Source organism: Nerophis lumbriciformis, linkage group LG01 (genome assembly GCF_033978685.3).
Source record: "Nerophis lumbriciformis linkage group LG01, RoL_Nlum_v2.1, whole genome shotgun sequence".
Lineage (NCBI taxonomy): Eukaryota > Metazoa > Chordata > Actinopteri > Syngnathiformes > Syngnathidae > Nerophis > Nerophis lumbriciformis.
Window position 1 is genome coordinate 59,252,198 of NC_084548.2, and position 12,767 is coordinate 59,264,964.

At 40.3% G+C, this 12,767-nt stretch overlaps 1 protein-coding gene across 1 annotated transcript; it reads left to right on the forward strand.

The window, feature by feature from the left end:
- The first annotated feature begins 1,526 nt into the window (after positions 1-1,526).
- LOC133570453 (uncharacterized) lies at positions 1,527-12,767 on the forward strand. The gene is made up of 2 exons (XM_061923159.2): positions 1,527-1,978; positions 11,043-12,767. Exons 1-2 carry the CDS (start codon positions 1,876-1,878, stop codon positions 11,948-11,950), a joined length of 1,011 nt encoding a protein of 336 aa, XP_061779143.2. The 5' UTR covers positions 1,527-1,875; the 3' UTR covers positions 11,951-12,767.

Consider the following 12,767-nt stretch of genomic DNA (forward strand, 5'->3'; position numbering starts at 1 on the left):
ATTAGTATTGGTGCAGTTAAAACAAGTCCCACAAATGCTATCTTTATTGAAGCAAATGAGCTACCTCTAAATTGAAGAAGAAACAAACTGTGTTTTGGTGTACTGGACACAACTAAAGGGTTCTGGGGTGGAACAACAAACAACATTTTTTTATGGTGGACTGCTGAGAATACAGACAAAAACCAAAGTGTACAGGTTTTGGATTGACTATTGAAAGTGCAGCAGCTCAGCTCAGTTTAAACAAAGTGGAGTACAGCCCGGTTTCAGTGTGAGGAGATGTCCCCCTTGGATTCTACCTCGACCAAGGGTAGACATTGAATTAATAGAGAGAAGGAAAGGGTGCAATGAATATGATAATGTGCCCATGGTCGAAATGTATGTAACACACGATTCTATGGTTTTCTGAATATTTATACAGACGGATCAAAGGAGCCGATGTCAGGGAAGGTTGGAGCAGGAGTATATATTCCAGAAGTTGAGGTGTCACTCTGTAAAATAATCACTAATAACCTGTCAGTATTCACAGCGGCGATCATACTAGCACTACAATGGATAGAGGAAATAAAACCGCTGAGAACAGTCATTTGCTCAGACTCTGCTGCAACTATAGAAAGTCTAACTGCAAAACAGACTTGGAGAGATGATTTGTTGTTAGAAGTGCATGTATTACTTTTTTTAATTCAGAGGACTGGTCTTGTGTGAGAATTCTGTTGGATCCCGGCGCACATTGGAATATGGGGCAACGAAAGAGCAGATGACATAGCCAAAAGAGCGCTCAAAATGGCGGACAATAAGTTAATTAAAATCCCAGTTGAAAGAGGGGAGGCAAAATCACTGATTAGTCATTAGGGAATCCTGGAAAAAACTGTAGGATTCTGGGAGGAAAGGCAGACACTTATACAACATCCAACAACCTATTAAAGAAGAAGAATATAGAGGAAAGTGTAGGAGAGAAGAGGTGGTTTATACTCGACTTAGGTTAGGACACACTGGACTGAGGGCAACATTATACTTATTAGGCAAAGTGGCAACAGATACATGTGAGCTATGTGGGGTTGTTGAAAATGTGCAGCATGTGCTGATGGAGTGTAGGACGTAGGCTACAGGTTGTAGAGGAAGACACTAAGGGACAAATTGTACAGTCTTGGTAGAGGATGGAGTTTAAAGGCAATTTTAGGGAAGGGGGAAAACAATAAAGAATGTAGCAAGGCTCTAATGGGATAGCTTAAGATCACAGGTTTAATACTTATAGTGTAGGTTTTATTTTATATATATATATATATATATATATATATATATATATATATTTTTTTTTTTTTTTTTTAATTATTATTTATTTATTTTTATTTTTTATTTTTTATTTTTTATTTTTTATTTTTATTTTTTATTTTTTATTTTTTATTTTTTATTTTTTATTTTTTATTTTTATTTTTATTTTTTTTATTTTTATTTTTATTTTTTTATATACACTCCAGTACAGTAGATGGCGGTATGCACGTATAACTTGCGACCCGCCATAAAATGAAGAAGAAGAAGGAGAAGAGGAAGCAAGATGGCGTTTGATAGAGAAGACCTAAACATGGGCATTATAGTTCTGTATTTTTAATCAGTACATACATGTGCACATGTATGTCGTTTGATAGAGTACACATCTTCAATGATTGTTTGTATCCGGATACATTAGTCTGAGCGTCTTTTGACGCTTCTCGTGCGAACTAAGATGGCTACTTAGTTTGCTAGCTTAGCATGTTAGCTGCTAACAAAGATGCGACATATTCGTACAACTTTGCGCGGAATTAAGAACACATAACTAGTGATCAACACATCGCTAAGCAGAGATCAAGTGTGAGTGTAAAGTGTTGTGATTGGGTGAAAATGTGCGAAAGAACGATGGCAGAGGACGAGGAGGAACTTTGTCCAACAAAGGAGGAGAAGGAGCGACAACATCAAAAACATCAAGTTGTGTTACACAGAACAGGTTTGTTTACTTCTTACTATCACATGTGTACTAACTTTATATTTAATTATTAGCACCATTATTAAATATGTTGAATGTAAGAATGTGGGTGTTCTTATGAGGATGACAGTCACAGGTGGAACAAATCCTCAGTGCTGAACTCCTTAGTATTTGCACCTGGCTCGCTGACAATAAACTATCAGGTAAAACGGAATCCATCCTATTTGGGTCCCAAATCAATCTCAAGAAAGTCAGTGACTTCACTATAAAAGTGGGTGACATTGTTATCACCAGGAAAGATGAGGTCACCTACCTAGTCAACAAAAGCACCATGGGGATTCTAGCGGGAACTCTCGTTCAACCCTTTTTCGATTACACTTGCACCTCCTGGTACCATAGTACCTCCAAAACCCTCAAATCTAAACTCCAAACATCCCAGAACAAGTGAGTCAGATTACTTCTAGACCTCCACCCCAGATCACACCTCACTCCTACCCACTTCTCCAAAGTGGGCTGGCTCAGGGTAGAGGACAGAGTAAAACAACTTGCACTGAGCCTAGTCTATAAAATCCGCTACACCTCCTTGATACCGAAGTACATGTCAAACTACTTCCTTAACGTAAATGACCGCCATAACCACAACACCAGGGGGAGCTCCACTAACCACGTTAAACCCAGATTCCGATCTAACAAAGGCCTAAACTCATTCTCCTTCTATGCCACATCAATATGAAATGCACTCAGAGCAATCGGATTTAACAAAACCTCATCGAGCTGGATGCAATCTTACTTGGAGGGGAGGGAACAGGTGGTTGAGGTGAACGGCACCGTGTCCCGTCCCCCCTCTCAGTGAGCTGTGGAGTCCCCCAAGGCAGTATATTAGGGCCTTTACTGTTCCTAATATACATAAACGACATGTCATCAGCATGCGACTGTGAATTGTTATTGTTTGCGGATGATTCGGCCTTGCTGGTATCAGACAAGGACAAGTCACAGGTGGAGAAAATCCTCAGTGCTGAACTCTATAGAACTTGCACCTGGCTCGCTGACAACAAGCTATCCATACACTTGGGTAAAACGGAATCCATCCTGTTTGGGTCCCACATCAACCTTAAGAAAGTCGGTGACTTCACTATAAAAGTGGGTGACATTGTTATCACCAGGAAAGATGAGGTCACCTACCTAGGTTCCATTCTAGAGGCTAATCTTTCCTGTGATAAAATGGCAACCAAGGTAATCAAAAAGGTCAACCAACGAACAAGATTTCTCTATAGAATCTCCTCTCTGGTCAACAAAAGCACCACGAGGATTCTAGCGGGAACTCTCGTTCAACCCTTTTTCGATTACTCATGCACCTCCTGGTACCCTAGCACCTCCAAAACCCTCAAATCTAGATTCCAAACATCCCAGAACAAGCTAGTCAGATTACTTCTAGACTTCCACCCCAGATCACACCTCACTCCTACCCACTTCTCCAAAGTGGGCTGGCTCAGGGTGGAGGACAGAGTATAACAACTTGCACTGAGCCTAGTCTATAAAATCCGCTACACCTCCTTGATACCGAAGTACATGTCAAACTACTTCCTTAACGTAAATGGCCGCCATAACCACAACACCATGGGGAGTTCCACAAACCACGTTAAACCCAGATTCCAATCTAACAAAGGCCTAAACTCATTCTCCTTCTATGCCACATCAATATGAAATGCACTCCCAACAGGTGTAAAAGAAAGTGCATCTCTATCCTCCTTCAAACCGCACTAAAACAACACCTCCAGGCAACTTCAACCCTAAACTAACACCCTCCCTTCCTCATCATACCTCCTCGGATTGTAAATAACCAAATGTAAATCATCAAATGTATTTCTAATGTATATACTTGTTCTTATGCTATTTGAACTCACTATGTTCTCTGCTCGCTGTACATATCCTACCAAGTCAGACGTCCACTGTTTCAATGCCCCTTTCTCTGATGATGCAATTGTTGATGACTGAAGTGCTGTTATCAACCAAACTCTCCTCATTCCACCCCCCGGATTTTAAATCATGTCAATAATTCAATGTATATACTCTGATTATTAACTTGTGTGATGACTGTATTATGATGATAGTATATATTTGTACCATGGATTGATTAACGTGTAAGTTGAAAAACTTATTCGGGTGTTACCATTTAGTGGTCAATTGTACGGAATATGTACTGAACTGTGCATTCTACTAATACAAGTTTCAATCAATCAATAAATGATGCACGTGCGTCTGGTACTTGCAACCACGTGGTTGCCGGCGTTCTGTCGAATTTAGCTACCTGTGAAAATGAGTTACTTATCATAGTCCATTTGTAAAATAAATAGTTTTACTTATATTATAGTCTCTTCACTTTATCCAGACAGTAATTAGGACAAAAGATCCTGGGAGGACTTTGCCCTTTAATAAAAAGGGAACGCCCGAACATATTCACTGAGGCAGGACAGTATCAAGATGAATTCATCACATTTGCATAATGAAGCATTTTATTATTATCAATATATCCTTTTCTTATTACATGATATCTTTTTTCCTGTTTTCTAATTTAAAAGGGACCTGCACTTTTTTGGAATTATTCACAGTCCCTATGTAAGACAAGAACACATATGTTTTTATTTATTTTATGCAACATCGTAACTCGTAAATAAACGCTAGTGCTCTAAATAACATTCTAAAACCTCCATCAACATTTTAAATACGCACTAAGTATATGTGTAATCTAATAACAGGCACTTTCATGATAACATCATATTTACGTATTTCGCTCGTAAGCATACAGCGGCATATTAATTTCATGGACACATCACAGCATTTGCCTTTTTCTACTAAATTAACACGGCAGACTTCTTGAGAGACAACAAACATAATAAAACAATCACTCACTGTACAACGTCTGTTCTCACTGGGATGCCGACTGTTGGGATGTTCATATCTTCTCTTTAAGATGAAGAATTAATCCTCGCAAAGGTTAAAAAAAGGATGCAAAAGAGCGTATTTTCGCGTCTTTCTAGCCATCTCCAGGTCAAAATTGACCAACTTCTCGGTTTATGTCCACAACCTTCTACTACATGAGAGAGACATGATTTATAATCTAGAATTAGCTTTCACCATTTTACAGATGAGAAAGCAGCTCAGTATGTAAATATAGCAGCATAAGCTTGTTACTTCTGTGATCAATGTGCTGCTAAAAGTAGGTCCTTAACGTTAGCACTTATAATAGCAATATCGCTAATACTTGGTTAATATTCGTGCGTGACTGCTCGCTGACTGCTCGCTGTTTCGAAAAAGCTAAGTATCGTTCTATTTGTGTGCTTTTAAATTGTTCTGCAGCTTTCTTTATTACTTTCTCAACATATTTAGTAGTACTATTTAACTTGCAAATCACCCGATCTCTGTCTCTCCACCCCTCCCGCAGCTAGCTAGCAGCTAGCTGCTAAGCTAACGAAGCTAGCGCGGAGAAAGGCGTCGCCGGGCGCCGGTCAGAAGGAGTCTACTCCTGCACACCGTGACCAGGACTTCTCGGAAGACAGCAGGAACTTCACTCGGTGACAGAAAACACCGTGAGTATGGCTTCCTGCGCGTCTTGCACCTTACTCACGGAGAGGCTGGCTCTGCTAGAGGGCCGTGTCCGCCAGTTAGAGCAGAGTAATCTCGTAACTTTAGATGTTGCGGACACATCTGCTAGCGTTAGCTGTAGCGAGCTAACTAGCCCAGCATGTAGTAGTCCTAAGCGGCCTACAAGCTACGGTGTACCGGTTGAGACGCATAATAGATTTAGCTCTTTAGCTAGTCCTACACCCCAGTCTACCGGGCACCACACCTTAGTCATAGGGGACTCCATCACCCGAAACATAAAGCTTAGCAAACCAGCCACAATTAAGTGCATCCCGGGGGCCCGAGCACCTGACATAGAGGCTAATCTTAGGGAGCTAACTCGCAACAGGCCTAGTAAACACGTACGACAGGCTAATCGCACCACTAGTTATGAGAATATAGTTGTACACGTTGGCTCCAATGACACTAGAATGAGACAGTCAGAGATTACAAAGAGAAACATAGCCAGGACTTGTGATCTCGCTAGAAAGATGTCCAGGCATCGAGTAATTGTCTCTGGCCCCCTGCCTGCGAGAGGCAATGATGAGAGATATAGCAGATTAGTCTCGCTTAACAAGTGGCTGGCTAGCTTCTGTAGACAACAGGGACTAACGTTTATTGATAATTGGCCCTCTTTCTGGGGCAAACCAGGCTTGCTGATGAGGGACGGCCTTCACCCTAACCAGGAAGGCGCCATCATCCTGTCTAAGAATATAGACTACTGTTTAAGTCACATTTGACTAACTACACTAGAGCAAGCCCGGTCACAGGCAATTACAGAGCCTGCTAGTCCGGGTGAGGAGTCAGTTAAGCTAGAACTAGCCAGCGCCAGGCTGGATAATTCCTGTACGCATAGCAATTTTCTTAGAATAACACACAACTCACATAATGTGTTTTCTGTTGTGAATGTGTCCGGGGTAGATATGCATTCTACTGAGGTGGCAAATCATGATGCGTTCAGTCGATCGCAGCATCAAGCAAACAATCTGAAAATTCCCGTCGTATCAATTCCTAGATATGGTCGAAACTATTTAAAGTGCACTACGTATAATAAACGCAACATTATTAATATTTCTACTACGGATAATTTAAACAAAAACTCGTCAAAACAGCCCAATACTTATAATATGGGCTTTTTAAACATAAGATCACTGTCTCCCAAAACGTTATTAGTTAATGAGGTCATTAGAGACAACAATCTTAACGTCATTGGTCTTAGCGAAACCTGGCTCAAACCAGACGAATTTTTTGCGCTAAATGAGGCATCTCCTCCTAACTATACGAATGCGCATATTGCCCGTCCCCTTAAAAGGGGTGGGGGGGTCGCATTAATATACAATGAAAACTTTAACCTTACCCCTAACCTAAATAATAAATACAAATCGTTTGAGGTGCTTACTATGAGGTCTGTCGCACCGCTGCCTCTCGATATGGCTGTTATCTACCGCCCCCCAGGGCCCTACTCGGACTTTATTAATGAATTCTCAGAGTTCGTTGCTGATCTAGTGACGCACGCAGACAATATAATCATAATGGGGGACTTTAATATCCATATGAATACCCCATCGGACCCTCAGTGCGTGGCGCTCCAGACTATAATTGATAGCTGTGGTCTTACACAAATAATAAATGAACCTACGCATCGCAACGGCAATACGATAGATCTAGTGCTGGTCAGGGGTGTCACCACCTCCAAAGTTATGGTACTCCCGTATACTAAAGTAATGTCCGATCATTACCTTATAAAATTCGAAGTTCTGACTCATTGTCAACAAACTAATAATAATAATAACTGCTATAGCAGCCGCAACATTAATGCCGCCACAACGATGACTCTTGCTGACCTACTGCCTTCGGTAATGGCACCATTCCCAAATTATGTCGGCTCTATTGATAACCTCACTAACAACTTTGACAATGCCCTGCGCAAAACCATTGATAGTATAGCACCGCTAAAACAAAAAAGGGCCCCTAAAAGGCGCACCCCATGGTTTACAGAGGAAACCAGAGCTCATAAATTATCATGTAGAAAGTTGGAACGCAAATGGCGCGTGACCAAGCTTGAGGTTTTCCATCAAGCATGGAGTGATAGTTTAATATCGTATAAACGCATGCTTACCTTAGCTAAAGCTAAATATTACTCAAATCTCATCCGCCTCAACAAAAACGACCCTAAATTTTTGTTTAGTACAGTAGCATCGCTAACCCAACAAGGGACTCCTCCCAATAGCTCCACCCACTCGGCAGATGACTTTATGAATTTCTTTAATAAGAAAATTGAACTCATTAAAAAGGAGATTAAAGACAACGCATCCCAGCTACAACTGGGTTCTATGAACACAGATACAACTGTATCTACGACGGATACTGCAATACAAAATAGTCTCTCTCTTTTTGATGAAATAACATTAGAGGAACTATTACAGCGTGTAAGTGGGATAAAACAAACAACATGTTTACTTGACCCACTTCCTGGGAAACTTATCAAGGAGCTTTTTGTATTATTAGGTCCATCAGTGCTAAATATTATAAACTTATCACTTTCCTCTGGCACTGTTCCCCTAGCATTCAAGAAAGCGGTTATTCATCCTCTGCTCAAAAGACCTAACCTTGATCCTGACCTCATGGTAAACTACCGACCGGTGTCCCACCTTCCCTTTATTTCGAAAATCCTCGAAAAAATTGTCGCACAGCAGCTAAATGAACACTTAGTGTCTAACAATCTCTGTGAACCTTTTCAATCCGGTTTCAGGGCAAATCACTCTACGGAGACAGCCCTCGCAAAAATGACTAATGATCTACTGCTGACGATGGATTCTGATGCGTCATCTATGTTGCTGCTTCTTGATCTTAGCGCTGCTTTCGATACCGTCGATCATAATATTTTATTAGAGCGTATCAAAACACGTATTGGTATGTCAGACTTAGCCTTGTCGTGGTTTAACTCTTATCTTACTGACAGGATGCAATGCGTCTCCCATAATAATGTGACCTCTGACTATGTTAAGGTAACGTGCGGAGTTCCTCAGGGTTCGGTTCTTGGCCCTGCACTCTTTAGTATTTACATGCTGCCGCTAGGCGACATCATACGCAAATACGGTGTTAGCTTTCATTGCTATGCTGATGACACCCAACTCTACATGCCCCTAAGGCTGACCAACACGCCGGATTGTAGTCAGCTGGAGGCGTGTCTTAATGAAATTAAACATTGGATGTCCGCTAACTTCTTGCAACTCAACGCCAAGAAAACGGAAATGCTGATTATCGGTCCTGCTAAACACCGACATTTATTTAATAATACCACCTTAACATTTGACAACCAAACAATTACACAAGGCGAATCAGTAAAGAATCTGGGTATTATCTTCGACCCAACTCTCTCGTTTGAATCACACATTAAGAGTGTTACTAAAACGGCCTTCTTTCATCTCCGTAATATCGCTAAAATTCGTTCTATTTTATCCACTAGCGACGCTGAGATCATTATTCATGCGTTCGTTACGTCTCGTCTCGACTACTGTAACGTATTATTTTCGGGTCTCCCTATGTCTAGCATTAAAAAATTACAGTTGGTACAAAATGCGGCTGCTAGACTTTTGACAAGAACAAGAAAGTTTGATCATATTACGCCTATACTGGCTCACCTGCACTGGCTTCCTGTGCACTTAAGAAGTGACTTTAAGGTTTTACTACTTACGTATAAAATACTACACGGTCTAGCTCCGTCCTATCTTGTCGATTGTATTGTACCATATGTCCCGGCAAGAAATCTGCGTTCAAAGAACTCCGGCTTATTAGTGATTCCCAGAGCCCAAAAAAAGTCTGCGGGCTATAGAGCGTTTTCTATTCGGGCTCCAGTACTATGGAATGCCCTCCCGGTAACAATTAGAGATGCTACCTCAGTAGAAGCATTTAAGTCCCATCTTAAAACTCATTTGTATACTCTAGCCTTTAAATAGCCCCCCTGTTGGACCAGTTGATCTGCCGTTTCTTTTCTTTTCTCCTCTGCTCCCCTTTTCCTTGAGGGGGGGGGGGCACAGGTCCGGTGGCCATGGATGAAGTGCTGGCTGTCCAGAGTCGGGACCCGGGGTGGACCGCTCGCCTGTGCATCGGCTGGGAACATCTCTACGCTGCTGACCCGTCTCCGCTCGGGATGGTGTCCTGCTGGCCCCACTATGGACTGGACTCTTACTATTATGTTGGATCCACTATGGACTGGACTCTCACAATATTATGTCAGACCCACTCGACATCCATTGCTTTCGGTCTCCCCTAGAGGGGGGGGGTTACCCACATATGCGGTCCTCTCCAAGGTTTCTCATAGTCATTCACATCGACGTCCCACTGGGGTGAGTTTTTCCTTGCCCGTATGTGGGCTTTGTACCGAGGATGTCGTTGTGGCTTGTGCAGCCCTTTGAGACACTTGTGATTTAGGGCTATATAAATAAAGATTGATTGATTGATTGATTCAGGGCACAAAATATAAACGGAATATTGTTGGCAGTTTTTGGATGGTTATATTGAGGACTTTGTTGGCCAAATAGAGTAGCTTTAATTGACTCCATTGTTAACTGATTTTTGCTCACGTTTATTTATTAGTTAGAATGCATAAAAAAGAAAAACATATGTGTTCTCGTATTACATAAAGATTGTGAATGATAGGCAACATTCAAAAACAGTGCAGTTTCCTTTTAATTGGTCAGTTAAGTAAACAGTCCGTCAAATTAAAGATGAAAAAAAAAACAATTGAGGTTGCTTATTGATATTATCCACAATGAAGTTACAGTAATACTAATAAGCACACAAGGGAAAGTATATTATATACACATGAAGTACACATACGTGTAAGAATCATGTTAACCACCAAAATATTGTCTTGTTCTTCTAAAGCCAGTATCGTGTATCCTTTGGTGAGCTGACCGTATCGTCACACCCCTAGTTAAAAGCACACCAATCATGACATGACACTTCCACGTGATGTAGAACAGTACTACAACATTTTCAACATACACACACATCTCAAAAGAAGAATGTAAAAAATAAATATATCTGGTGGGCCAAACGAAATTACTCGGTAAACCAACTTTTGTGATATGACTCTAAAATCTATATCCGAGCATAACAATATATATCACGATATATCATTTGGTATATGAATGATAATAGAAGAATTTCAAACCGGGTTATAAAGGCTCCTAATTTGACTGCTGACATATGCAGTAACATATTGTGTCATTTCCAATTGTATTATTTTTTCGAAGCCATTATTATTAATGTAACTGTTTATTTACTGTTAATATCTGGTTACTTTCTTTGAAAAAACAATACTGGGAATGACGTAGTATTTTACTGCACATGTTTTTCCTAAGTACATGTATACGTACTGAATGCATCGTGTGACTGAGCAGAGCTGGATGTTTCTAAAACGTGTGTTTGTCTTGTTGTCTTGCAAACGTCTGTGAAGAACATCTTCTCCCTGAGCAAAAGGAGTGGAGCTTCAGGATGGTGACGGAGGAGCCACAGTCCTCCCACGTTGAGAAGGAAGAGGAGTACCCACTGACACCCCATTTTAAAGAGGAAGAGGAGGACCCACGGACCCCTTACATCAAAGAGGAAGAGGAGGACCCACAGACCCCTTACATCAAAGAGGAAGAGAAGGAACCACTGATACCCCATTTTAAAGAGGAAGAGAAGGACCCACTGACCCCTAACATTAAAGAGGAAGAGAAGGACCCACTGACCCCTAACATTAAAGAGGAAGAGGAGGAACACAGCATCGGTCAGGAGGGAGAGCATCTTGAAGGACTGAAGGAGGTTGATGTCACCAAGATGCCAGTGACTGGTGTGATTGTGAAGAGAGAGGCGGAGCCTCCAAGCAGCAGCTCAACTCAACACATGACAACAGAAGCTGATGGTGGAGGATCACAAGCAGACAAGATCTTAGCTCCACTATCAGATAGTGACGACACAACGTCTCACTCTCCTGACACTGATGATGAAGATTCTAAAGATGATAAGACATGTCACACTGACAACACACACTTGACATGTTCTCACTGTGACAAAACTTTTAAACGCTCTACTTGTCTTAAAATACACGTGAGAACACACACCGGAGAAAAACCTTTTTCCTGCTCAGTCTGCGGTAAAGGTTTTACTCAAAAGCATCATTTGAAAAGACACATGGGAATATACACTGTAGAAAAACATGTTTCCTGCTCTGAGTGTGGTAAAGGTTTTACACACAGTAATGGTTTGAAAGAGCACATGACAATACACACTGGAGAAAAACCGTTTTCCTGCTCTGAATGTGGTAGAGATTTTAGACAAAAACAAGTCCTGAAAGTTCACATGAGAATACACACTAGATAAAACCCCTTTACCTGTTCAGTCTGTTGTAAAGGTTTTGGATGAAGTCTTTTTGAAAAGACACCTGATGAGACACAGGTGAGAGTGTTTAGTTGCAGTGTGTGAACTGTCAAAACTTGAATATTGACTTTCTAACAACTTAAGCACATATAACATGTGTGATATCATTGTTGTGTGTAACACAATCTTGTTAATATGATTCTACCATTTATAAAATTTACATATTTTAGATTAGTGTTTTTTAGTCTAGTACAAGCATTATGTAATATTGTGTGCTTTTATTCGATAAATAGAACAATTTGACTGAAAACTTGAGAGTAAACAGTACAAAACATATCTTACATACAATAATTTGTTTATATCGAAATTCCTGATTTTAAACTTTGGTTTTATACAGGTCTTTGAAGTAATAGTGTTACATATTTTAAGTTTCTAATTGTAAATGATTCCATAGATGAACTTATTTATATGATATACATATTAGTTTTACATGTGATTATACTTTTGCTTTTAAGTACACATAAATCCCTCTAAGTTCACATTTACTGGTTCACATCTGAAACAACTTCTGGTTCACTTTTGGAAGCATATTATTATTTACTTTATACATCATTTGAGCAGTGGTGTTTTGTAAAAAATCATTTACTTTTGAAATGTGTGACTTTATGAATCATTTGTTGGGTCTTGATAATCCATTCTATTACCGGTAATTATCTTTATTACTCTCTTTTGTAATATGAATATTGTTTTGTGATTGGTTTATATGTATGTCCTCAGACCTTTATGCAATAAACAATGTATGCTTCAAAAGTTGGGAACA